This window comes from Peromyscus leucopus, chromosome 2 (genome assembly GCF_004664715.2).
Source record: "Peromyscus leucopus breed LL Stock chromosome 2, UCI_PerLeu_2.1, whole genome shotgun sequence".
Taxonomy (NCBI): domain Eukaryota; kingdom Metazoa; phylum Chordata; class Mammalia; order Rodentia; family Cricetidae; genus Peromyscus; species Peromyscus leucopus.
Window position 1 is genome coordinate 52858028 of NC_051064.1, and position 26918 is coordinate 52884945.

Below are 26918 nucleotides of genomic sequence, written 5' to 3' on the forward strand. Positions count from 1 at the left end.
AGCGATCCTCCGCGACCCGCCCTTGATCCCCACCGCCGCTTGGCTCTTTAAGGGTGGGGGACACGCGCGCGGGCGTCACAAAGCGCCGCCACCGTGGGGCCCCGGCGGCGGGGGAGAAGCGGGCAGGCGGGTGCAGGAGCAGAGCCGAGCCGAGCGAGGAGGGCGGGGGAAAAGGAGGGGCGCGCGCACGCGCACCGGGCCGCCGCCGCCGCGAGCCGCCCCCCTCCCGGCGCGCGCCCCTCCTCCTCCTCCCTCCCTCCCTCCCTCCCGTCCTCCCTCCCTCCCTCCTTCTCGGCTCTGTCGCTCCCGCGGCGCGAGGCGCTCTCGCTCTTCTCCTCCGCCCCTCCCCCCGCGCAGCCGCCGCCGCCGCCGCCACCGTCCCGAGACCCCCAGCGCACGGCGCGCCCTCCCTCGTGCGCCCCTCCGGCCCCCGCGGAGAACGAGAGGGCAAGCGAGCACGGCGCTCCCGGCCCAGCCCGGTCCCCCTGTCTTCACCACCGCCTGCCCTCCGCCGCCTTCCTTCGCTTCCACCTCCACTCCCCCCCCCCCAAGTAGAGGCCCCCTCCGGGGGGGGAGGCCCGGGTCCCGGAGCGGATTCCCCCAACTCCCTCAGGCCCGCCCCCGGCCGGCCCGAGTGTGAGGAGGGCCCGGGCCGGCCCGCGTCGAGAGTGAGGAGGACCCCGGGCGGGCCCACGGGCCGTCTGGGGCCTGATCCATCAGGCCCCGCCAGGCGTGTGAAGACAGGGGCCCGGCCCGGCCCGAGGGCGAGCAGAGGGGAGGGGCCTGGTCCGGCCCGGCCGGTGCGCGAGGACTGGGGCCGCGGCCCCGCACGGCCGCCGCCGCCGCCGCCGCCGCGATGGCCCAGCAGCAGATGACCAGCTCGCAAAAAGCCTTGATGCTTGAGCTGAAATCCCTGCAGGAGGAACCGGTGGAGGGCTTCCGGATCACCCTGGTGGATGAGTCCGACCTCTACAACTGGGAGGTGGCCATCTTCGGACCCCCTAACACCCTCTACGAAGGCGGCTACTTCAAGGTACACCCCCCCCACCCACCCCTTCCCGGACCCGCTTCCCGGGCCTCCGCTCTCCGCCGCGGGCCGGGAGCGTGAGCGCGGGGGAGCCGAGGGGGCTCCTCACCTCGCAGCCCCCTCCCCCATCCGTGGAGGCAGGAAGGCCTTGCTCACCAAGTGCCTTTTCTTTGTCATGGGGCGGGGGCGGGAGGCCAGACTGCACCGGGAAATAGGAAAGCCTCTGTGGCTGGGGTAGTTGGCTACCGGGAAGGAGGGCTGCCTTTGTTTTGTTTCTCCAGCTGAGGGTGTGTGGAAATAGAGATGGTCTAGCTTCTCTTTCTCGACCCATCCGAGCCTTCCCTGCGCAGGCTGGAACTGCCCCAGAGGGCAGGGTGACCTGCACTTATTGGATTGGACTTTTCTCTTTTTTTTTGGGAGGGGGGGAGGAAATGTGGGGGAGGAACATTAGCCTGTCATTCCCGATGTTGCTAGTGCCCTGACATTTGGAGGATTTGTTGGTCTTGGGTAGGAGTAGTCCCAACTTTTGATTCCAGTAGGTGGTAATAAGGAAGAGGACCCTGGGGGAGGGTGGCCAAAAAAGGGAGGGTGGTGTGCTGGCGTCGCCTTGCTCATCTGCTCGAGGGGACTTTAATTTAGCCCTCTTTCTGCCCTCGTTTACTCCATAGTCTCCCCTGCTTTCAGAATGCCCTTTGTCCTTTCCTACCAAGTTTACAAGCACCCCCCTCCCCGTACAAACATCCACAAAGGGTGGGACATGTCAGGCAGAGAGATTGGTAGTTTCCCACTTTAGGGAGAGAAAATGGAATGCTTTTGCCTAGGTGGTTAGCTCCTGCAAATGGGGTCGTCCCACAAATGAGAAGCATCTGAGGTGAGAGGGTTTCTTCTCCTGATGGAGTGGCTCCTTGGGCAGCCTCTATATATACATTGTTTCTATTGTCTTCCACGAATTATTCCTGAGTTCAGTACTTCGAGACACTGAGGGTTTTTTGTTGTTTTGTTTTTGTTTTTGTTTTGTCTTGATTTGACTAAAGCGTTTTTTTTTTTTTTGGAGGGTGGAATCCCTGAGTGAAGATGGAGTTGGGGGTAGAGTCAGAGGAAATGAGTGTTTAGGAATCCATTTTTTTTTTTAAATTTCTAGAATTAAGTAAAATAGGCCAATGAGTCAATTTTAGTTTGTTTTGAAGGGAGGGGTTATCTTGGCACAAGTTTTAAACGAATATCTTAGTCATGTAGTTGTGATGTGTATTTTTAGGACTACCCAATTACTTAACTCTTATTTTGTACCGTTCAAAAGCCTCAATTTCAGGCTTTAAACTGGGTCAACTTTGTTGAAAATAGGATTGATAGAGAATGCTTAACATTCATGCATGTGATAGTTGCTGAATACTTAGTAAAAGGACATTTTTAGAATCTTATGTAAGAGTGGTAGGTATCCTTACCAACTGTTTGCTTCATCTTTTGTGGTCAGTATACACTATACTTTTTAGATGCAGGTGCTTAAAATTACTAAGTAAAGGTTCACGTTATTAGTGACAGATTGGAAAGGATATTTTTGTGTCCATGTTGAGGTATGTTGTATGTACTGTCAAATATAAAATTCATTTGTAGATATTGGAAGTATTGCACAAAGTGGAGTTCATATGATAACTTTCCTAGAAAACACTTGGAAAGCAAATGCCTGGTTAAATTTAAAGGATACAGTTTGTTAGTTTACTTTTTCTTTTTTGTTCTTTTGGTTGAGACAGCGTTTCTCTTTGTAGTCTTGGCTGTCCTGGAACTCTCTCAGTAGACTAGGCTGTCCTTGAACTCACAGAGATCCACCTGCCTCTGCTTCCTGAGTGCTGGGATTAGAGGCCTGTACCACCACACCTGACTTAAGGATACAGTTTAATTTCCAAAAAGTATTATTACTGAAACAATAGTTAAGGTAAATGGGTTGTAGTTAATCTCCCTCTATTGGATTTTTTTTTTTTTTTTTAAACTATGAAAGAAAATAATACTTCTGCTTACTAATGGGGAACAGAATGTGGCACTCTTGATTTGGAAATGATAATATAGAAATACTTCCTGTAGCATAATTTAAAATAAAGGCTTTGGGCTGAGACTGTAGCTCAGTGGTAGAGTACTTGCTTATCATGGATGAAGCCCTGATTTTAAACCCCAGCAACACACACAACAAAATAAATTATAGCTGTAGTCCTGATGCGAAGATTGGCTTTGGGGACTGGGTGTACCTCAGTGGTAGAGGGCTTGTCTGGCATGGTTAAAACCCTGAATTCTGGACCCACACATGTCCTTGAAATCCCAGCAGTCAAGAAGCAAAAGCAGCAGTTTTGCAAACAAGTTAGAGGCCAGTCTAGTCTACATAGTAAGTTCTAGGCCGACCAGGACTGCATAGCGGGGGTGGGGGTGGTGGTGGGGTGGGGGTGGTGGTGGGGGTGGGGGGAGAAGAGAAAAGAAAGGGCTTTAGTTCCTGTTTAAGATGGTTTTCCCTGGGCGGTGGTGGCGCACACCTTTAATACCAGCACTCGGGAGGCAGAGCCAGGCGGATCTCTGTGAGTTCGAAACCAGCCTGGGCTACCAAGTGAGTTCCAGGAAAGGCACAAAGCTACACAGAGAAACCCTGTCTCGGGAAAAAAAAAGGTTTTGGTTTTTCCAGACAGGGTTTCTCTGTGTAGCCCAGGCTGTCCTGGACCTAGCTCTGTAGCCCAGGCTGGTTTCGAACTCAGAGATCCTGCCTGTCTCTGCCTCTGCTGGGCTGTTTTTGCTCTCATGTATGTATGTATGTGTACCATGTGTGTGCTTGCTTGGTGTTTTCAGAGTTCAGAAGAGGGCATTGGATCCTCAAAAACTTGAGTTACAAATGGTTGTCAGCCACCTTCTGGGTGTTGGGAATTGAACCTGGGTCCTCTGCAAGAGCAGCAGATGCTCCTAGCCACTGAGCCAACTCTTCAGTTCCTGCTTAAGTTTTTTTATTTTTATTTTTTTTCAAAACAGGGTTTCTCTGTGTATCCCTGGCTGTCCTGGAACTTTCTGTAGACCAGGCTGGCCTTGATCCACCTGCCTCTGCCTCCCTAGTGCTGGAATTAAAGGCCTGCACCACCACTGCCTGGCTAAATTTCTTAATATTAGGATTTGTGTGCCCTATTTTTTTTTCTGTCTTAATTTTTAAAAATTGTGGGGTTTTTTTTTTTTGTGTGTGTGTGTGTGTGTGCGCGCGCGCGCGCGCGCGTGCGCACGCGCTCGTGCATGCGTGTGCACAGCTTATTTGTAGGGGTCAGAGGGCAGCTTTTGGGGTGTAGTTTTTCCTTCTATCTTTGTGTGAGTTCTAAGGATTAAACACAGATTTACAGGCTTGTATGGCAAGAGCTTTACTTGCTGATCCTTCTTGTCTGCCCCATACTAATTTTTTGATGCTGGGGATTGAACCTGGGGTTTCTCGAAGTCTATCATTGAAGCCGTGTCCTCAGCATTTTTTACTGTTTAGTTTTTTTGTTTGTTTGTTTGTTTGTTTAAGAAAAATGCCACCCATTCCCCACTCCCATCCAGAACTCCTTACTCCCATGGTTCATATTTGTAGTGTTGGTGCCAGCCTGTGCTCCAGGATGAGATCCTGGTTACAGTTCATGATGACTAGGAACTTACTCTGTAACTTGTGTGGACTTCCAACTCACCCACCATCCCCCTTCTCAAACCTCTGAAAGGCCAGGATAATAGGTCTGTGCTACCCTGTTCTAGGAAAGTATGAAAATACTTTTTTTTTTTTTTTTTTAAAGACATGCCTCATATAACCTAGATTGGCTTGTAGCCAACTATGTAGCCAAGGATGACCTTAAACTTCTGATCTTCTTGCCTCCCACCTCCCAAATGCTGGCATTACAGGCTTTTGTCATCATGCCAGGTTTATGCCATGCTGGAGATTGAACCCAGGGTATTGTGTGTGCCAGACAAGCACTCTGCCAACTGAGTTATATCCTCAACATCAAAAATGGAAACTCTTAAAAATGTGTGTGTGTGTGTGTGTGTGTGAGTGTGTGTGTGTGTGTGTGTGTGTGTGTGTGAGTGAGTGTGTGTGTGTGTGTGTGTGTGTGTGTGTGAGAGAGAGAGAGAGAGAGAGAGAGAGAGAGAGAGAGAGAGAGAGAGACTGTTTGCTATGGGGGTTGGGTGCTTTCAGAAGCCAGAAGAGGACATCAGATCCCCTGGAACTGGAGTTGCAGAGGGTTATGGGCCCACTAATGTGGTTGCTGGAAACTGATCTTGGGTCCTCTTGAAAAACAGCAAATGCTCTTAACTATAGAACCATCATTCTTGCCCTCAGAAATTTTTATTTTGGGGGTTGGGGGAGTGGTTATTGAAACAGGGTTTCTACATAATCACCAATGTCCTGGAACTCCATATGTAGACAGGCTGGCCTTGAACTCATTTTGTGTGTGTGTGTGTGTGTGTGTGTGTGTGTGTGTGTGTGTGTGTGTGTGTCTTTGTCTGTCTGTCGGTCTAGGTGTTTGCCTGCATGTATGTCCGTGCACCATGTGCATACCTGATGTTCATAGAAGACAGAAGAGGTCACCAGATCCCCTGAAACTGGTGTTATAGATGGTTATGAGCTGCTGTGTGGGTACTAGTACTTGAACCCTGGTCCCCTGGAAGAGCAGCCAGTGCCCTTAATTGGCTGAGCCATCTCCAGCTCCTAGAATTTTTTTTTATTGCATTTTACATACACATTTGTTTTGTTTAGTTTGTTTTCAAGAAAGACTCTTTCTGTTAAGCCCTGGCTGTCCTGGCACTCAATCTGTAGACCAGGCTGGCCTTGAACTCAGAGATCTCCTTGCCTCTGCCTCCCGAGTGTTTAAGATATATTTTTATAAATTCATTTTAATCCCTGGAGGCAGAGACCGGTGGCTTTGAGACCAGTTTGGTCGCTATAGTGCCAGGACAGTAGGAGCTATATAGAGGAACCTGGACTCAAAAAACCAAAATTATTATTATTATCAATTTTTATTTTATGTGCATATGTGAGTGCTTGTATGTGTGTATGTGCATCATGTGGCCTGGTCCGAGGAGGCCAGAAGAGGGCATTGGATCTCCTGGAACTAGAGTCACAGGTGGTTGTGAGCCTGTTGTGAGTGCTAGGAACTGAATCTGGTTCCTCCTCAAGAGCAGCGAGTGGTCTTAAAGCCGAGTCATCCCCCAAGCCCATGCTGCACCTTTGGTTTATTGTCTTTGAGACAGGGTTTCTCTGTGTAGCCCAGGCTGTCCTTGAACTCAAAGATCCGCCTGTCTCTGCCTCCCGAGTGCTGGGATTAAGGCAGTGTGCCACCACTGCTGCTGCCAATACCACCTGACTGCTGCTGTTTTTTTTTTTTTTTTTTAATAGAAGTGCTTTGCTTGCATGTATGTCTGTGTACCACATGTGTGCCTGGTGCCTGAAAAGATGTGAAGATGTCCACCTGTGAGCTACACGAAGGCGCTTGAACTCAAACCTGGGTCTTCTGCAAGAATAACAAGTGCCTTATCCTCCGAGCCACCTCTCCAGCCCAGAATCTTATATTTAAGTGTATGTGTATGCTCGCATGATCCTTCTGGGAGTGAGTCCTCTGCTTTTGCAGTGTGGTTACCAGAGATGGAACTCAGGTCAGCAGACTTGGCAGCAAATGATTTTTTTTACCTGTTAAGCCAGCTCTTTGGCCAAGTATGAAAACTCTTTAAGTGTTTTTTTTTTTTTTTTTAAGTCTTTGGGAGAAATTTGTTTAGTGGCATTTTCTGCTGTTTTTCTCCTTAAGTTATCTGATTAGTTCTTCCTTGGAAAAAGGTCAATTTGTGATCATTGTTTTTGTGTTTTTAAATTTCAGTTTTTAGTGTGTTCCTCTCCAGCTGCCGCTGAAAGTTGGCACAGGGACTGACTAGCTCACTCAGCTGGTTAAGAGTGCTTGCTGCCAAGGCTGATGACCACTAGTTACAGTTCCAGCTGAAGTTACTCTTGGTTAATTGTGGCATAAGTTAAAGAGGTCACTTAATAAGCATCGTAGTGGTAAACTGGAAAGGAAGTTATAGGAAGACTACAGTACTCTATTTTAAGGGAATCTGTTATTTCCAGCTTTGAAAAATGCCTTCTCGGACAGTCTCGGCTTTGAGTCTTCCCACTTGCTGCTGCATGGAGCTCTTTTTCTACCTTAGTAAAGCTTTATTCTTTAAGAAACCCTTTCCAAGTTGGGTGATGGTAGTACACGCCTTTGATCCCAGTACTAGGGAAGCAGAGGCAGGTGGATCTCTGAGTTAGAGGCCAGCCTGGGCTCCACACAGAAACTGAGGGTGGGGGGTACTTTCCAGATGAGGATCTACTTCAGTGATAGAGGTCTTACCTAGCATGCTACAGGCCATGGGTTCAGTCTTCACTACTGCAAAAAAAATTTCTTTAGCAGGTGGGCATGGTGGCACACACCTATAAACTCAGTGTATGGGAGGCTGCAGCAGGAGGATTGTCATAAGTTTTTGAATTACTGAGGCCAGCCTGTACTGATAACTGAGACCCTGTCTCTCTCTCTTTCAAAAAAAAAAAAAAAAAGCTCTCTCTAGTGAGCAAAGCTTGCTAGTAGTGTTTGAGTATAAGGTTATGGGCGCTTTTGCTCTATTTACTTATTTCTTGTTTAATTTATTCATTTATCTTTAAATATTTATATATATATATTTATATTTATATTTATGTGTTATGGGTGTGTTGTCTGCATGTACATGAGAAGAAGAGGACTTTGGAGCCTGTGGGTCAACAGGTGGGTGCAGGGACTTGAACTCAGAACTTGGAAAAGTAGCCATGCTCTAAACTGCTGAGCCATCTCTCCTGCCCCGGCTCTGTTTACCACCGCTTACTTCATCTGTGTGCACCCTGAGGTCAGAGGACAACTTTGGGATTCATTGGTCTCCTCCCACCTTGTGGCTCAGACTCCTGTCATTGCCTTAGGGGAGTGCCAGTGTCTCCATTGCTGGGCTGTCCCGCCAGCCCCTTGTTTGAACCTTATCTTTGCAGACAGGGTAGACCAGCTGGGACCCACCTGCCTCTGCATCCCGAGTGCTGCCATCAAAGGTGTGCACCACCACCGCTGGCAAGCTCTTTGATTTCTAGAGACAGGCTTTCCTGTGCCCATGTTGGATTTGAAGGGAATTCCTGAATTCCTCCTCTTTTGCCTTTGCTTCACCCCCAAGTTCTAAGCATTGCTACTACATCTGGCTTTTGGTGGTTGTTTTTTTTTTCAAGACAGGGTTTCTCTGTGAAGTAGTCCTGGCTGTCCTGGAACTCACTCTGTAGACCAGGCTGGCCTGGAACTCACAGACATCCACCTGCCTCTGACTGTGCTAGGATTAAAGATGTGTGCACCACCAACTTAAGCATTTTTTTGGGGGGGGCACACCTGGCTCTTTAGATTGTGAGCTATTTAGGAAATGCTACTAAATAGCAGTTTAATTTTCCTTCCTCTTTTCCTCTCCTTCCCTCCCTTCCTTCTTTTCTTTTTTTTTTTTTTTTTTTTTTTTTTTTTTTTTTTTTTTTGAGACAGGGTCTGTACATAGCCCTGGCTCACCTGGAATTTTGAGACAGGGTCTGTACATCGCCCTGGCTCACCTGGAATTCACTATGTAGAAACAACTGGCTTAGAACTCACAGAGATCCGCCTGCCTCTGCCTCTCAAGTGCTGGGATTAAAGGCGTGCGCCACCGCTGTCTGGCTCTTTTTTGTTTTTCTGAGAGGGGCCTTACTATGTTGTCCAGGCTGGCTTCAAACTTCTAGGCTTAAGGGTTTCTCCTGTTTGAGCTGAGACCAGCTTTGATACTACATACTATTATTTTTTGAGTTCTCTCTCTGAGATAGGGTCTCTATGTAGTACTCTCTTGGAACCTACTCTGTAGACCAGACTGGCCTCAAATTCAGAGATCCTTTTTGTTTGTTTGTTTGGTTTTTGGTTTTTCGAGACAGGGTTTCTCTGTATAGTTTTGGAGCCTGTTCCTGGATCTTGCTCTGTAGACCAGCCTGGTCTCGAACTCACAGAGATCTGCCTGGCTCTGCCTCCCGAGTGCTGGGATTAAAGGCGTGTGCCACCACCGCCTGGCCCGAGATCCTTTTTTGAGACAGGGTTTCTTGACAGGTGCAACAGCCCTAGCTGTCCTGGACCTCGTTCTGTAGACCAGGTTTGATTTAAACTTTCAATCTATTTGGACTGTGCAGTTCCTCTGGTTACATTTTTCCTCCTAGGAAGAAGTTGGATTTTACTTTAGAATTTGCTGTCAGTGACATTTTATCTAGTTGCTGGGTCACCTGATTTAGACCTCAGGCTCTTAATGACTGAAGGGTTGACACACAACAAAAGACGATGATTGTCATCTTGGTAATATAGTCAGTATAGCACATTAGCATCTTTGTAAAGACATCCTATAACTAAATGTATGTAGGGGGAAGCGAAGCATTCCACAGCAGTGATAATGAGGACCATTAGTAAAACCTGCTGGCAGTAACAGCCTTGACTTCTGTGGTCCTATGAAGACAAAGATTGCTTAATCTCATTTGGAGAATCTAAGGAACAAAACAAACCTAATTCTATCTTTACCTTAACTTTTACAATATAGAAGTTAAAAGCCAGGTGTGGTGGCACACTCCTTTAATCCCAGCACTCAGGAGGCAGAGGCAGGCGGATAGAGGCCAGCCTGGTCTACAAAGTGAGTTTCAGGACAGCAAGGGCACACAGAGAAACCCTGTCTCATCCAGTTCCAGGGTATCAGAGTCAGGGATTCTGACTCTGGCAGACACCAGGTGGGTATGTGGTACACACATTTACATGAAATAATCGAATAAATCTTAATTTAAAAGTGTACAATTAAAAATAGTTAAAAAAAAAAAAAAAACCAAGAAAAAGAAGTTGTCTCCAACAGGGAGGCATACCGATTGATTTTGTGCTGTAACTGTAACTCTCTCGGTGGAGTGGGAGTTTGAGCATGTTTGAGGCTTTGGGGCAGTCTCCAACCTCACTAAAACAGAAAAATGCTTGCTCCAGGTACATACTTAGAACGAGCAAAATGGAGCTGATCTTCAAAAAAAAGTTTTCCTTTTGGATTTTCTTTTCTTTTTTTCTGTTTTGGTTTTTGAGACAGGGTTTTTCTGTGTAGCTTTGGCTGTCCTGAAACTCAACTTGGTAGACTAGGCTGGCCTCCAGAACTCTGCCTGCCTCTTCTTGGTGAGTGCCAGGATTAAAGGTGTCCACCACTGCCTGGCTATGTTTTCATTTCTTTTGGGTGTTAACCTAGGAATAGAATTGCTAGTTCATAGGATAAATCTGTGTATTTGAGGAACTATTAGACTGCTAGACATAGTAGATCTACCATGTTACATTCCTAGCCGTAGTCTTTGAGAGCTCTAATTTCTCCATATTCTAACTGTATGTGTCTACTCTAAGAAAAATTAAGATCTGGTGTGATGGCATGTACCTTTAATACCAAACTTGGAGGCAGAGATAGGCTTTGTGAGCTCCAGACCTGCTTGGTCTACATTATAGTGAGTTCCAGGCCAGCCAGGGTTACACGGTGTTACTTTGTTTCCAGAAAAAGGGGTGGTGTTGCTGGCAAGATGATTCAGTGGATAAGGGTGCTTGCCACTGACCCTGAAGATTGTGAGTTTAATTAATATCCAGGACCCACATAGTAGGAGAGAACCAACGTGTGGGTATGTGTGTCTGTATGTACATGTGCATATGAGCACAGGTGCCCAGAGAGGCCAGAGACATTAGATACCCTGGAGCTGGAGTTAGAGACATCTGGGAGCTGTCCTCTGTGAGAACAGAGTAGCAGTGCCCTTAACTGCTGAGCCATCTTACCTCTCCAGATCGAAAACATTAATTTGTAACAGTTGAGTGTGTTTAACAGCTGAGATGCTACCTTCAATTTCCTGGAATTGACTGTTGGATTGTTAAATTTACATATTGTTGTAAACCAAAGAATTTCATCAGCGTACTAATGCTGCTGTCCAAAGGTTGGCAGTTACGAAGTGATGGGAAGTTGGAGCTCCAAACCTGTTTAGCTAGCCTTGCCTCTTTCTCCTCCATTTCAGTCCTTAAACCCTTGTTTATCTGCGCTTCAGGATCCAGCTGTCAGGCCTGAGGTTGTAGCTCAGTGGTTGGTGCTTGCTTAGGGTGCATAAGACCTTTCTTTCAGTTCAACTCCTGACGTTACAAAAGTAAAATGAAAAAGAACAGTTTGGTAAATTAAATGTTTTTGTTTTCTTTATAAGAGCTGTTTAAATTTAGGTTTGTAAATTTGGTAAGGAAAAAAAAGTCCAAGATAGGATGAATTTTTTTCCCCTTAGAGATAAGGTTTTTCTGTGTAGCCTTAGGTGTCCTGGAACTCACTCTGTAGACCCGGCTGCCCTTTATCTCAGAGATCCTCCCCCAAGCCCAGTGGATGAAGATAATATAATTTTATCACCATAGATATTATACAGAAATTCAAGTTTTATAAGTGATATTAGCATGTTTATTTTTTAAAAAGACTGGTATAGGAAAAAAAACAATATGAATGTCTGTCTCTGAAAGCCACTTAACTGTTCAAAATGTAATCCTCCAGAAAGTCTTTGCATATATAAACATACCTATATTCTCTAAAATTAGAAGCTTCGGCCTGGTGTGGTTGTACACACCTGTACTCTGCAGGCTGAAGCAGAATGATTGTCCCTAATAAGATGATATTAAAGTGTTAACCAGATAACATTGTTTTTAAATTTTAATTTTATCTTGGTGATCTCACTGTTGCCAGTATGTGTGAACTACTTGTATTGTTTGTGAAGGGTGTTCTGATTGTGAAGGATGCAACCTAAGTGACCTAGAACTTAAGACTGCTATGTCTGCAGTCTCCTGAATGTTAGGACTACTATAATTTTTTTTCTTCTTATTTGTTTTGAGACAACTTGGGTAACCATGAACTCCTAGTCTTCCTTCATCTCCTAAGTGCTGAGATCTCAGTACAGACAAATGCCATCATGTTTAGTTTATGCCACATTTTTAATTGCTATTTAGTATACATGCTGTAATTTTGTACTGCCTATGTTGTTGGACTTTTTTTGTCTTTTACCCTAATATAAATTTTATTTTCTAAGGAAATTTACTCTATACACCCTTAGAATGTACCCTTTGCAATGAAGTAGTGTAGATTTTAGAAATATAGCCCAAACAGAGGTGTGCATCCATTCAAGAAACTAGGAAGATTGAGGGAGTAAGAGACATAGGAGTTTAGGAGTTGAGGCCAGTCTAGGCCACACACACACACACACACACACACACACACACACACACACACACACCCCATCTCAAAAAGGAAAACAAGTGGAGTAGTGGGCGCCCTTTAACCACCATCCAGCCTTGGCCTAAAATATTACAGATATTATTTGGTTTTATCTATTATAAATTAATAGAAATAGATTTCTATAGGTCAGTATGTTTACATTGGAAACTTAGTAAATTTAATGATTTCACAAAAGTAAAATTGAAGCAAGTTCTGAAGGATGTTTAGATTTTCTTTATTTTTTCCTGAGTGATAGCTAGTATCTGAATTTGGAAGCATTGAATACCAGTATCTTTCAGTTTAATATTTTTCTTTTTACTAAGTTTCTTTTTACATACGAACTAGATTAGGAGAATAAGGTAGATTTCATTAAGTTTGGCCAAGGATTTCCAATATTTGGTGCTTTACATAAATTCAATTATTGGGGGAGATGATTTCTACTTATTTAGTTATTTACTTATCTATTTATATTTATTTTTTGGTTTTTTGAGACAGGTTTTCTCCTTGCAACAGCCCTGGCTGTCCTAGAACTCACTTTACTGTAGACCAGGCTGGCCTTGAAATCACAGAGATCAGCCTGCCTCTGCCTCCCCAGTGCTGGGATCAAAGGTGTGTGCCACCACTCTCTGGCGGCGAATTTTTTTTTAAAGGTTTGTTTATTTTTATGTATGCAGTGTTCTGTCTGCACCAGATCTCATTATAGATGGTTGTGAGCCACCATGTGGTTACTGGGAATTGAACTCAGGACCTCTGGAAGAGCAGTCAGTGCTCTTAACCTCTGAGCCATCTCTCCAGCCCCCTTGAAGTTTTTGTCATGGAGATCTCTAAATGCATTTTAGATGGGGCTTAGGGCAGTGTTCTAAGAATATTAAGCATATGATGAAGAGCTAAACTACTTAAATCAATTTTGGAAACTTGAATAATAGTTGAAAAATATGTTAATACATGATTGGGTAAGGTGGTACATGCCTGTAATCCCAGCTCAGGATCACATAGTAAAGTAATGGAGTCTGCATAGTTATGTAAAATACTGTCTATTTCTCTGTCCTTTATCTGTTTTTCTCTGTTTTAAATGAGGCTGAGTTCAAGGCTAGTTGGGACTACATAGCAAGACCCATTTTATCAGCTTGTACTTTTTCAGAATCAGAATCTTTAGGTTGGAACAAGAATCTGGTGGAAATCTCTACATGTAATTCTACTTTTTATTTAATGTGTTAGTGTGGGGGCCATAGTGTGAATGTGGAGATAAGACCACTCCCAGGAGTCGGCTCTCTCCTCTCCTGGCACTGAGCTCAGGCCATCTGGCTAGTGCGGTAAGTGCTGTTTGCCTGCTGAGCCATCTCGGCTGCCCACAAGTTGTGGGGAAACTGATAACTTTTATTTTTGTGTTTTGAGACAGGGTCTCATTGTATAGCCCTGGCTGGCCTGGAACTTGCTTTGTAGACCAGACTGGAGTACTAGGCTGATCTTGAATTCACAGAGACCTGCTGTCTATGCCTAGCAAATGCTGGGACTAAAGGTGTATGGAGCTACACCCAGTTTTTTTGTTGTTGTTTTGAGATGGGGTTTTATTGTAGGTGAGGATGACCTTGGATTCCTGATCCTGCCCCAACATCCAGAGTGCTAGGATTATATGATCAGAATGTATTTGTTTCAAAGTTATATACTTGTAAGGGTTTTGTTAGTTTCAGGTTTTTTTTTTTTTTTTTAATTTTAATTTTTAAAGTTTTTCAAGACGGTTTCTCTGTCAGCTCTGGCTGTCTTGAGACTGATTTGTAGACCAGGCTGGCCTCAAACTCACAGAAATTGGTCTGCCTCTGCCTCCTGAATGATGGGATTAAAGGTGTGTGACACCACTTGTTTTGTTTTGTTTGTTTTTATTAAAGATAAGGTCTCATGTGTTCTTTTTTTAAGTTATCTTTTTTTTTTCATTGTGTGCTTTGTGAGCTCATGTGCACCACATGTGGGCAGCAGCCTGCAGAGACCAGAGGAAGGTATTGGTTCCCCTGGAACTGGAGGTGGAGGTGGTGGTGGTTGTCAACTGCCACGTGGGTGCTGGGGACTGAACTCTGGCTCCTCTGCAAGAGCAGGAAGTGCTGAGCTCTGTCTGTAGCCTCTACTCTGTTCCTGACTTGGCCTGGGACTTGCAGTAGAGCAGAAAGGTTTGAACATGTTTTGATCCTCCTCTTCTTGACCCTTTTGAGTGCTGCTGTTACTTATATGCCCAACTGATAAGTTCATTTTTTAAAATAATTTATTTAATTTTATTTTCTGTGCATTGGTGTGAGGGAGTCAGATCCTCTGGAATTGAAGTTACAGACAGTTGTGAGCTGCCGTGTGGTGCTGGGAATTGACCAAGGTCCTCTAGAAGACCTTAACCGACAAGCCATCTCTCCAGCCCCATAAGTTCATTTAAAAAATTAATTTGTGGGTGTATATATATATATATAAAACCAGATGCTAACTTTATTTAAATTTTGAAAGTTTTGGAAAACTAGTTTGCACTGCAAGGGACTAGCAGACTGGGTAGGGAAGTAAGTAGAAGACTATTTAGACTGAGTTCGGAACTTTTTTTTTCTTTCCAGACAGGATTTCTCTGTATAGCCTTGTCTGCCTCTGTAGACTAGGCTGGCCAATCCTTTTGGCCTCTGTGAGCACAGATATGCACATACCCACACAAAGACACATATACACATAACTTAAAAAAAAAAAAAATTTTTTTTTTCAAGACAGGGTTTCTCTGTAGCTTTGGAGCCTGTCCTGGAACTCACTCTGTAGACCAGGCTGGCCTCGAACCCACAGAAATCCACCTATCTCTGCCTCCCAAGTGCTGGGATTAAAGGTTTGAGCCAGTATCGCCCAGCTTCAATTTGGAATTTTTATGCTAATAGCCTTCATAATTTATTCCAAGGAAAGTTTTTTATTTTATTGTTTATTTATTTTGAGACAAGAGCCTAGATCTTACTGTGTAGACCAGGCTAGCCTTGAACTCACAGAGGTCTGCCTGCCTCTGTTCTAATCTCCATGACTATTGAGACAAGGTTTCACTCTCTCAGGCTGGTCTGGAACATATAATTCTCCTGTCTCAATCTTGGGGGTAGTAGGACTATTAAGTGTGCGGCCCTGCACCCAGCCAGCATGTCTTCTTTATGGTTTCCCTTGCAGAGTTTTATCAGATGGAAGGCAGGCAGAGAGTGAAAGTTAAAAGTTGTTTTTCTGCTGTAAAGGCTTACGGTTAGTTTAGATAATTTAAAAAGTAGTTATTCTTACGTGGATGGCGTCTTGCCTGCATGTATGTGTAAGTGTACTTGTGTGTACCTGGTGCTTTTGGAGCTCAGAAGAAGAGGGTTGATCTCCTGGAACTAGAGTTACAAATGATTGTGAACCACCATGTGGCTCATGGGAACCAAACTTGGGTCCTTTGCAAGAACAACAAGTTTCTTCACTGATGAGGCATCTCTGCAGCCCAGCATGTGTTTTTAAAATTGAGTAACTGAGGAGAATTTGTTCTTGACCAAGAATAGGAGAAATGGTAGGTTAAAAACTAGGCATGGTGCTATATGCCTGTCAATAATCCCAGCATCAAGAAGCTGAGACAGGAGGATTTCTATGAGTTTGAGGCCTTCCTGGGCTACATAGTAAGTTCTAGGCCAGTCTGGGTTTTCAGAGCAATAGGGGTGAGGGGAGAAAAGAGAAATTGGATGAGACTCAAATTTCCTTTTTTTTTTTTTTTTTGGTTTTTCGAGACAGGATTTCTCTGTGTAGCTTTGTGCCTTTCCTGGAACTCACTTGGTAGTCCAGGCTGGCCTCGAACTCACAGAGATCTGCCTGGCTCTGCCTCCCAAGTGCTGGGATTAAAGGTGTGCGCCACCACCACCCCGGCCCCTGTATTTTCTTGATACTTTGAATTTTAGTGCTAAAACTTCATTCTTAAGGTTAATCAACAGGATAAGGGGGTTATAGCTTGATGGAATGCTTTATCATCATATTCAAGTATATAGCTATGAAAATAAATACCTGTTAAAATACCTTTAACTCTAGCACTCGGGAGGCAGAGGCAGGTGGATCTCTGTGAGTTTGAGCCCAGCCTAGTCTATAGAGTGAGCTCCAGGACAGCCAAGGCTACATAGAGAAATCCTCTCTCAATGTTTATTTTGTGTGTATGTGTGTGTGTGTGTGTGTATGTATGTGTGTATGTGTGTATGCTGGGACTACTGGCCAGGTGCAGAGGTATATCCTTATAATCCTGGTACTGAGGCAGGATGATTTAGAGTTCAAGATGAGCCGCAGCAACACATTGTCCTCAAAATTCTCAGCAAAATTAACAGGGAAGCAGTATAATAGATGTATTTTAAAAGGTGGGCACTAATGCCAGGCAGTGCTGGTGCACACCTTTAACCCCAGCACTCAGGAGGCAGAGGCAGGTGGATCTCTGTGAGTTTAAGCCCAGCCTGGTCTACAGAGTGAATTCCAGGACAGCCAGGGCTACACAGGAAACCCTGTCTTGAAAACAACCAACTAACCTCTGTTGTTTTTGTGGAAGATGATCATGAGAAATGCTATAAATTTCAACTCTGCAGCATCTCCTTCCACGGTTTAGTTTGTTTAAAATATGTTCTTTTGTGTGTATGTGTAAGATGTAGGAATGTGCACACATGCTATGGTGCACACGTAGAGCACAGAGGACAGCTTTAGGGAGTCAGTTCTCTCCTCTCCTGTAAGCATGTTCCCTACTGAGCCTTTTCCCTGGCCGCCCTCCTTCTGCATTAAAACAACAACAAACTCTTTTTTCTTTTAAAACTGTGTGTGTGTGTGTGTGAAGGCTAGAGGACACCTGGGGGTGGTCCTGAGCAACTGTCCACCTTCTTTGAGACACATCTTGGCCCACAGCTTACCAGTTAGGGTAGACCGCTTGGCCTGGGGCCCCAGGGAATCTTCCTGTCTTTGTCTCCTTGGCGCTGGGAGTCCAAGCACGTGTCAAGCTCCTGGCTTTTTATGTGGGTGTTGGGGCTCAAACTCAGGTCCTCGCGCTAACAAAGCAAGCACTCCACTGACCCATCACCCCTCATCCACCGCCTTCCAAATTTCTTTTTTTTTTTTTTTTTTTTTTTTTCTAGAGGTTTCTCGTTAGTTTGCGCCTTTCTGAACTCATGTACCAGCTGCCTCGACTCGCTTCAAATTTCTAACTGGTGCTGGGCGTGGAACCCAGGCGCCTCATTCAGCAAGAGTGCTACCACTGAGTTACGATAAGTCCAGCCCTTGAAGTGCTTTTTAAAAGATTTTGGGTGTGTGTATAGACTTGTGAAGGTCAGAGTACAGTTTGCAGAGGTTGGTTTTCTCCCACCATGATGTGCATGCCAGGGATTGAACTCAGATTGTCAGGCTAGCACAGAGAATTTACTGTTTTATCATTTATTTGTGTATGAGCATTTTGCCGGCCTGTGTAACCCATGTGTGCTTGGTGCCTAAAGAGATCAGAGTTACAAATGGCTGTGAGCCACCATGTAGGTTCTGGGAACCAAACTTGGGCCCTCTGTAAGAAGAAAGTTTCTTTCTTTTCTTTTCTCTTTTTTGTTTTTCTCAACAGGGTTTCTCTGCGTAGTTTTGGAGCCTGCCTCTTGAGTGGCAGGATTAAAGACGTGCCCCACCACCACTTGGCTCTTTTTTTTTTTTTTTAAACATAATTTAACTTTTTTTTTTTTTAATGTGCATTGGTGTCAGATCCCTTGGAACTGGAGATAAAGACAGTTGTGAGATACCATGTGGGTGCTGGGAACTGAACCCGGATCATCTCTGGAAGAGCAGCCAGTGTTCTTAACTGCTGAGCCCCCCTCCCCCCACACTAAAATAAAGACTAAAGATAGAGGCTTTGAGAAAAGAAGCTTTGCCAGGCAGTGGTGGCACATGCCTTTAATCCAAGCACTCAGGAGGCAGAGGCAGGAGGATCTCTGAGTTTGATGCCAGTCTGGTATACAAAGTAAATTCCAGGACAGCCAGGGCTACACAGAGAAACTCTGTCTCCAGAAACAAAAATTAACTATGAAAAACTTTCTTATACTGACAAGATGGGTCAGTTAGGTAAAGGTGTTTGCCATCAAGACTAAGGATCTGAATTGGAACCCCGAAACCTGCATTAAGAGGAGAGAATGAAGTTCAGTTGGTCCTTGGACGTCTACATGCATGCTGTGGCAGATATGCACCTCCTCCCAAAATGAATATGATGGGTGTTTGTTTGTTTGTTTTTTAAGTGTTTTCTTGGAGCTGGGGGAAGTGTCTCATGCATATAATCCTAGTATGTGGAAAGCTGAGGCAAGACTACTGTGAGTTTGAGGACAGCCTGGGCTGCATAGCAAGACCCTGCCTTAAAAAAAAAAAAATGAAACAAAACAAAAAGTTTCTTTTCTTTTCTTTCTTTTTTTTTTTTTTTTTGGCTTTTTGAGACAGGGTTTCTCTGTGTAGCTTTGCGCCTTTCCTGGAACTCACTTGGTAGCCTAGGCTGGCCTCGAACTCACAGAGATCCGCCTGGCTCTGCCTCCCGAGTGCTGGGATTAAAGGCGTGCGCCACCACCGCCCGGCTAAAGTTTCTCTTCTTAAATAAACAAAAACAGAACAAGAAAACTTACTTTCTCCTCCTCCCAGAATTCATCAACTCCCATTCATGCTAGATGTTGACTTGCCTTGGTCTAGTTCAGTCTTGTGTGGGCAGCCACAGCTACTGTGAGTTCACAATACAGTGTCCTGTCCTGTCCAGAAGATGCTGTTTTAGAGCTTGGGGCAGGTGTGTGTGTGTGTGTGTGTTGTGTGTGTGTGTGTGTGTGTGTGTGTGTGTGTGTGTGTGTGTGTGGTGGGGGGTGGTATGTCATAGGGTAGTAGTGATACACGTCTTTGATCCCAGCACTCAGGAGGCAGAGGCAGGCAAATCTCTGAGTTCGAGGCCAGCCTGGTCTACAGAATGAGTTCCAGGATAGCCAGGGCTACACAGAGAAACCCTGTCTTGAAAAACAAAGATTTCATTTGTGGCTGAGCATTCCACTGACATTGGCTTTCTACAGTTAGACCAGTTGGGAGTTTCTGTGTTAACCACTTTTAACTGCACAAAGAAACTTCTCTGATGAGATCTGAGGGTTGTACTAATCTATGGGTAGACAGATAATGAATTCAGAGGACAGTAGTAGTAAGTTGTCCTCTGGGGCTTGTGAGCTCCTCAGTCATGGGCTCTTTATTAGATTTACAGTGTGGGTACATGTTTCCTCTTATGGAGTGGGCCTTAAGTCCAATCAAAAAGTGCTTGGTCACATCCATAACATTCAGTGCTGTGCTACCTTTGCACCGATGGGTATACCTTTTTTAAAGACAGGGTCTTACTGTGTGCCACAGGCTGGCCTGGAACTCTTGTGTAGACTAGGCTGACTGTGCTTTGCCTCTGCCTCTGGAGTTGTGTGATTAAAGGTCTGTGCCACCGCTCCTCCCCTATGTGCATATCTTGCACATATTGTAGTTCACAGGATTCACAGCTGGGTAAGACTGCTGATGACTTTCTTCATCCTCATCTCCAGCTGCCCACATAACACCTTGCAGTTTTGAGAGCTTGCCAGCAGAGATAGATAACGCTTCCTTTTTAGTACCAGCTTGATTTCTCCATGTCTGTCATCTGACCAGTTTATGGGATGTCTTCAGCAGCAGGGTCTTGTCATTAAGCCTTTTTCAGTCTTCACACAGTCTCACTGTGTAGACTTGCCTGGCCTTGGACACATAGGCAAACCTGTGTAGACATTTTCTTGAATCAGCCTCCCCAGTGCTGAGATTACAGACACATGCATGCCACTATCTAACTTTTTCATCCTTAGGAAGCTGCCATTCTACTTTCTGTCTCTGATTTACTGATCCTGAACATTTCATATGATGAATTACATAGTATGTAACATGTGGTCTTTTATGAGTGGTTTCTTTCACTTAGCCAAATGTTCTCAAAGTTTATGTGTAGCGGGATTGGGGATTTAGCTCAGTGGTAGAGCACTTTCCTAGCAAGCACAAGGCCCTGGGTTCAGTCCTCAGCTCCGGGGGAAAAAAAAAAAAGTTTATGTGTAGCGTGACATGTACCTCTTTTATTTATTTTAAGGCAACATCTTTATTATTCGATCTTTTTCCCCTGCGTGCTGTTATGCACATGTACCACCATACCCAGTTTGCAAGCCTACAGATATGTCCATCCTACTTCATTTCTTTTATTGCTGAATAACATTCTGTTGCATGGGTACATTTATCTTCTGTTTTATTTTTGTTTTGTGATTCTGAGGATTGAATCTAGAGCCTTGCAGATGCTCAGCAAGTGCTTTAACTATGGAGTTAACAGTCTATATCCCCAGCCCTGAGCATGTTATATTTTTTCTCCTCTTTTCTCCCTTTCTCCTGTTTCCTGCTTTTTGAGACAGTCTTTCTTATAGACCAGCCCTGCCTTGAAATCCCTTTGTAGCCAAAGATGACCTTGAATTTGTTTCATTCTCCCAGCTCCATCTCCCAAGTGCTGGAATTAACAGGCATGAGCCACCGTCCGCTTTATGCACTGCTCCTGAAACCAAGCAGACCCAGGGCTTTGGCATGATGGATGAGCACTCTGCCAGCTGAGCTGTGTCCCCCAACCCACATTTCCTTTAAAACATTTGCTGGGCTCCCATTTACTCATAATACATTTGGGCTTCTACATTTTAACTGTTAGCAGTTTTGATTCTGTGAACATTTCATTTGTGTGTGTGTGTTGAAGGGATGGTACCCAGAGCCTTGTGTCGTAGTCAGGTGTTCTGTTACTGAGTTAATTCTGATTTATATCGGCAAGTGTACACACCCATATAACCGCCACCACAAATGATAGGGCATCTCTAGCATTCTAAAAATTCCTTTATGCTGCTTTTCTGATCATTCCTACCCCACATTATCCCAGACAATCACTTTAAGTTTTAATTAAAAATCATTTTATTTTGCCTGCATCAATGTATTCCACTTTTGTCCTGATCCTCCAGGGTCACATGTGGAACCACCATGTTGGTCTAGAAACTGAACCCAGGTCCTCTGGAAAAGTAACCAGTGCTCTTAACTGCTGAGCCGTCTCTCCAGCCCCTCTTTACCACTTTACAGCCCTTTTTTTTGGAGACAGGGTTTCTCTGTGTAACAGTCCAGGAACTCGCTCTGTAGACCAGGCTGGCCTCGAACTCACAGAGATCCACCTGCCTGTTCCCCAAGTGCTAGAATTAAAAGCATGCACCATCATGCCTGGCAAAATTTAAAAATTACATTTATGTATGTGGTGTTGTGTGCATACCACAGCATGTGTGTCGGAGAACAACTTGTAGGATTTGGTGGCTCCTAAGGATTGAACTCAGGTTGTTGGGCCTGGCCGAAAGTGCCTCTACCCACTGAGCCGTCGCAGCAGCCGGGCAGGTTTGTTGTTGTTGTTGTTTAGCCCCCGTCACTTACTGTTCCAGACATTTATATGAAATATTCAAATGAAATAATGCAGTGTATATTCTTGGGTATGGCTTATTTTGCTTGACAAGCGGCTTTAAGATTCACATTGTTTGAGTAGGTAGAATGTTTTGATTGGTTACTTGTATCCTGAAATTTGTTGATCCTCTTGACATTTGGATTGTTTTCACTACCTTTGATTTGTCATATGCTTAATTCTTTGATTTTCTTTCTTTCCTTCCCCTCTACCCCCCACCTCTGACGCAGGGTTTCTCTGTGTAGCCCTTGCTGTCCTAGAACTTACTCTGTAGACTAGATTGGCCTCCAGATATCTACCTACCTCTGCCTCTTGAGTCTTGGGATTAAAAGTGTGTTCCACCACTGCCTGGCCAGTGCTGAGGTTTCTTGGGTAGTGGTTCCAGTTTGTTCGTTCGTGCATTCGTTTGTTCATCCATCCCTCCCTCTTCCCCTCCTTCTCTCCCAACCCTCTTTTTGGAGACATGGTCATTGGATGTAGCTGAGGCTAGCCTTAAACTCCTGATCTTGCCTCTGCCTTCCAAGTGCTGAAGTTACAGGAATACACTGCCACACCTAGACTATGCAGCATTTAGGCAGGTGCTCCACTAGCAGAACTACATCCCCTTCTTGATCAGAATAGCAGGGGAAAAAAACATTTATTCTTTAGAAGCCATCCAGTTTCTGGTATTTTTGTTGTAGCAGCTCAAAAAAGACTTAAGGCAGTTTCCACAGGACTGGAGAGATGTCTCCGTGGTTTAAGAGCACCAGCTGCTCTTCCAGAGGACCCAGGTTCAATTCCCAGCACCCACATGGCAGCTCATAACTGTCTAACTCCAGTTCCAGGGGACCTGACACCCATGGCAAAATACTAATGTACATAAAATAAAATTTTTTTAAAAAAAGACAGTTTTCATTTATAATATTTGTATTGTGAAATAAGCAGAAATGGAAACAGCATTCACACTGAAGCAAGAAGAGCAGTTTCAGACAGAATAGGTTGTAAAAATAAGTGAACTGTAATAGCTCTTCTTGCTTCAGTGTGAATGCTGTTTCCAGGTAAATGGAAGGGGGAGGGAGATGAGGATGTGAGTTATTGGTGGAGCACTTGCCTGCATGTGAGAGGCTTTGAGTCGGATCCCCAGCACATTATACAAAATAAATACATTTTTCTAATATTAATTTTTAGTTTTTTATTTATGTCTATGCCATGTGTATGAGGGTGTTTGGGGAGGCCAGAAGAAGGTGTTGGGTCCCCTGGAGCTGGGCAATTGTGAGTTGGTATGGGTACTAGGAACCATACGGGTCCTCTGGAAGAGCAGTAAAGTGCTCCAACAAGCATATTTTAAAAGAAAATATGGCAAGTTTTGCCAGCAGGCGTGTACTGTTGCAATAATTACTGCAACGATTTAGAATTAATTAAAAGAAAGTTATGGGGACAGTGAGATGGTTTAGTATGGGAAGGTGGTTGCCTCCCAATCTGACAGCCTGGGTTTGATTCCTAGAACCCATATGGTAGAAAGAGAGAATTGACTCTGTTCTCCCAAATGTGCTGTGGCACTCACTCTCCCACATATATACACATACAGTAAATAAATAAATGTAAAAAAAATTTAAAAAGAAAAGTTCTTTAGACTAAAGAGAATGTCTCAAATTTCAAAAGTATTCCAGTTGGAAGGAATCATCAGCGGAGTAGAGAATGGGTGATTGAATATAAAAGAATAGTATTCTTGACACATGAACATTATATGAAATTTAAGTTTCAGTGCCCATAAAGTTTTGCTACAACTTTGCTTTTTTGTTTGTTTGGTTTTTTATTAGTAATATTTAAAGATTTATTTATGTATATACTGCTCTATCTGCATGTACACCTGCATGCCAGAAGAGGGCATCAGATCTCTTTGTAGATGGCTGTGAGTCACTATGTGGTTGCTGGGAATTGAACTCAGAACCTCTGGAAGAGCTACTAAAGCTCTTAACCGCTAATCCATCTCTCCAGCCCTGAACTTTGCATTTATTAATGCTCCAGTGGCAAAGTTGAGTAGTTTCCACAGGAGACAGGTGGTGGTCTCAGCGTTCATGCTGCCCCATGGTGTACTACAAATCCCAGTGATGGCATCAGCTGTGGCGGCTCACAACCATTGTCTGAGTTCTCAGAGGCCAAGGCAGGAGGATGGCCAAGAGTTTGATGCCAGATCTCTGTGAGTTCAAGACCAGCCTGGGCTACCAAGTGAGTCCCAGGAAAGGCGCAAAGCTACACAGAGAAACCCTGTCTCGAAAAACCAAAAAAAGAAAAAGAAGAGTTTGATGCCAGCTTGATCTAGGGACTTTTTTTTTTTTTTGGTTTGTTTTGGTTTTGGTTTTTTGAGACAGGGTTTCTCTCTGTAGTTTTGGTGCCTGTTCTGGAACTCACTTTGTAGACTAGGCTGGCCTCTAACTCTCAGAGATCGCCTGCCTCTGCCTCCCAAGTACTGGGATTAAAGGCATGCACCACCACTGCCCGGCTCAGCTTGATCTGTATAATGAATTCTAGGCCCACCAGGGGTATGCACAGAGAACCTTGTCTACAAACAAAACACATATTGGTGTAGCTGTGTTCATGGTGTTGACTGGCATGCTTATTTGCTGTACTAGGATATTTTAACCTTTTTTTTTTTTTTTTTTTTTTTTTTTTTTGGTATATTATTGTTATTTCATAAACCATTGGTAGCTCATGCTTATGATCTCAGTAATCAGGAAGTTGAAGCAGGAGGATTCCCACAAGTGTGAGGTCAGCCCCAGATAGGGTGAGATCTTCTCTCAAACCAAAAAAAGAAAAAAAAAATAATAAAGAAAAGAAAAGACAAAAGTCTACTTTGAGTGACAGACTCCCAGGTACAATGGAGGATTCTGTCATCAAATCATGTTAAATGGCAAAGCATTGTCTTTATTGTGCTACCACAGTGTAACTATGTGAAAATAGTAGACGTTATCAGATTGCACTCATAAAAGTATCAGGGGAAAATAGTTAAAAAAAAAAAAAAACGACTAGAAAATTGAAATAGAATATCTCATAAAAATTTCTTCATGAAATTAAAAATGAAAATGAAAGGGCTGGAGAGATGGCTCAGCAGTTAAGAGCATTGGCTGCTCTTCCAGAGGACCCAGGTTCAATTCCCAGCACCTATGTGCCAGCTCAAAACTGTAACTCCAGTTCCAGGGGATCTGGCACCCTCAACACACATGTACATATAGGCAAAACACCAATCTCATAAAAATAAATCTTTTTTTAAAAATGAAAATGAAACTGCAACCAACCACACAGCCATTTACCAGTGGTAAGTAATTAGTGCTTAATTCTAACACTAGGAAAATAAACTTATAGGGTGATTAGCTTTTGGTGAGGACAGTTGCTAAGTGAGTTGAGGATGTGGACAACACCATTGGTGCTAATTAAGAAATTTAAGTGATGTCAGGTTGTTTCCTTGGCTCTAGATGAGTCTGCATATGTTACGGATAGATGAGTCTGCATATGTTATGAATACTGCTCAATTGATATTCATTTGACTAGTGAATATAGTATGAAGCTCTGGAAGATTTAGTTTGTATAGGGACCAGGGATGTAGCTCATTTGGTTATAGTGTTTGTCTGAAACCAAAACGAAAAGGAATTTGTACTGATGCTTGTTGGGAAGAACCTGGGTCAAGAATTCAGTACAACACAAAAGTAGAATCTGCTAAAACATTACAATTGATTGTGGTAAAAATGCTTGTAGAACAGAAAAAGGCAAATTAGCAAATTGGTGAACCTATGCAATGTAATACATGTTTCAAGCTTATGATTATTAATTGCATTATTTATTAGCAGATACTTTAAGAGCAGGAAATATTTGAATCAGTAATGGACCAGTAATGATGAGAGGGGAATTTCATTCACTTTTGTGTATTTCCCAAAGAATGTCCTGATGTCCCTGTATGTAGCAATTCAATGGCATGACAGTGGCTGATACTTAAGCTCAGGCTAGTAACTCACTGCATAGCCCAGATAGACCTCAAATTCATGGTATCCTCTTGCCTTACCTGCTCAGTTGCTGGATTACAGGTGTGAGCCACTATACATAGTTTATTCTAGCTTTTGTTTGTAAAGCCCAGTGCTGAGACAGTTAGCTGAAGAAGAATCACTGAGACATTTTTTTCTTTGAAATTCTGTTTTGTGTGAGAGCCTGAGTATGTGCGTGCTTAGCAGGCGGTTGTGCTATGATGGGCGTGTGGAGGTGAGAGGACAACTTGCTGGGTTTGTGCCTTTTGCCTCGTCAGGGTCTCTCCTGTTCTGCTGCTGCTCTGTGGATAGCCAGCTGTAGAGCCTGTGGTGGCCGGAGGAGGACAGTCTTGAGTGGTGCTCCTCAATTGCTGTCCACCTGTTGTATCTTTTTTTTTTTAATTAGTTAGAAGAGAAAAAGAAGCCAACACATAATTATCTTTCGGTTTGTTAGGAGAAAGGGCTTCAGGGCAACTCTTGACATTTAAAAGTGGGAAAGCATTGGAAAAGAGGTGCCAGGCCTGGGGGCGCATGCCTGTTATCCTAGCAGAGGCAGGCAGATCTCCTTTGTTTACAGAGAGACCAGCCTGGTCTGCAGAGTGAGTTCCAGGACAGCCAGGGCTATACAGAGAGACTCTGTCTCCAACCCCCTCCCCACAAAAAACAAAAATAAAGAAATTTGTCTTGTTTGATAGAGAACTACAAAGATATAGCTCCTGTTTATTGCATTATTAGCATTTGCCCTTTCCTGTGCTAAAATTGGAAATGTCTGTATCTGTGTTGCATGTTACATATATAAATATATACAGATAATTTTATATAAATTTTATATAACTAATAATGCAGACTCACTTAAATGTGACCCTATATAAGTTTCTAAAACTTTGTATTCATTTTCCTTATAATAAGGTTCTGGTGATCACTCAGTTATTTCAGCAATTAAATGAATTAACAGGTAAAATATTTTAGAAGCATGTCCAGCACACAAGAAATACACAGTGAATGGTAACTTGCTTTTATCCTCTGCATGTGTATTGTGTGTGAGTGTAGACCTCCATGTGTCACTGTGGGTGCGCTCGCTGTGCAT

General features: G+C 44.0%; 1 protein-coding gene across 2 annotated transcripts in view; it reads left to right on the forward strand.

Moving 5' to 3' along the window:
* The first annotated feature begins 367 nt into the window (after positions 1–367).
* Positions 368–26918, forward strand: part of Ube2r2 (ubiquitin conjugating enzyme E2 R2) — an 85100-nt gene continuing 58549 nt past the window's right edge. The window contains exon 1 of one of the 2 annotated variants that reach the window (XM_037202515.1): positions 368–1033. In XM_037202515.1, coding sequence (XP_037058410.1) covers positions 857–1033 — 177 coding nt within the window. In that variant the 5' untranslated portion in view covers positions 368–856. The remainder of the gene's footprint in view (positions 1034–26918) is intronic. The other variant, XM_028884040.2, reaches the window with a different exon arrangement.